General features: G+C 43.8%; 1 protein-coding gene across 1 annotated transcript in view; it reads left to right on the top strand.

The window, feature by feature from the left end:
- The window catches only part of LOC106338581 (uncharacterized mitochondrial protein AtMg00810-like), a 3,026-nt gene that overhangs the window by 192 nt on the left and 2,293 nt on the right, over positions 1 to 541 (top strand). Inside the window, exon 2 of the mRNA XM_013777525.1 lies at positions 3 to 469. Within this exon, the coding sequence (XP_013632979.1) occupies positions 3 to 469 (467 nt within the window). The remainder of the gene's footprint in view (positions 1 to 2; positions 470 to 541) is intronic.

Below are 541 nucleotides of genomic sequence, written 5' to 3' on the forward strand. Positions count from 1 at the left end.
AGGTTTTGTCAAGTCTGAAGCTGATCATACCCTATTCACTCTCACTAGCCAGCAAGGAATCATTGTCATTCTCATCTATGTTGATGATATTATCATCACAGGCAGTGACAAAGAAGGGATCATCTCGACCAATGCGTTCCTTAAGGCTTCATTTGATATCAAAGACTTGGGAGAGCTCAAATACTTCCTAGGGATCGAGATGTGTAGGTCTAAGGAAGGGTTGTTTCTATCTCAAAGGAAATACACCCTTGACTTACTACAGGAGGCTGGAAATCTCGGTGGAAGAGCTGCCAGAACACCTCTAGAGGAAGGATACAAAGTGATGCGTGAGGGGAAGATTGAAGACAAGTCATATGAAGATGTAAAGCACTATAGGAGAATGGTGGGAAAACTCATTTATCTTACCATTACCCGACCAAATGTATGCTTTGCAGTAAACCAAGTAAGCCAACACATGCAAGCTCCCAAGGTACACCACTGGAACATGGTTGAGAGGATTCTCAGGTACCTAAGAGAGGCACCAGGCCAAGGAGTATGGATG

Source organism: Brassica oleracea, chromosome C4 (assembly GCF_000695525.1).
Source record: "Brassica oleracea var. oleracea cultivar TO1000 chromosome C4, BOL, whole genome shotgun sequence".
In the NCBI taxonomy this organism is placed as follows: Eukaryota; Viridiplantae; Streptophyta; class Magnoliopsida; order Brassicales; family Brassicaceae; genus Brassica; species Brassica oleracea.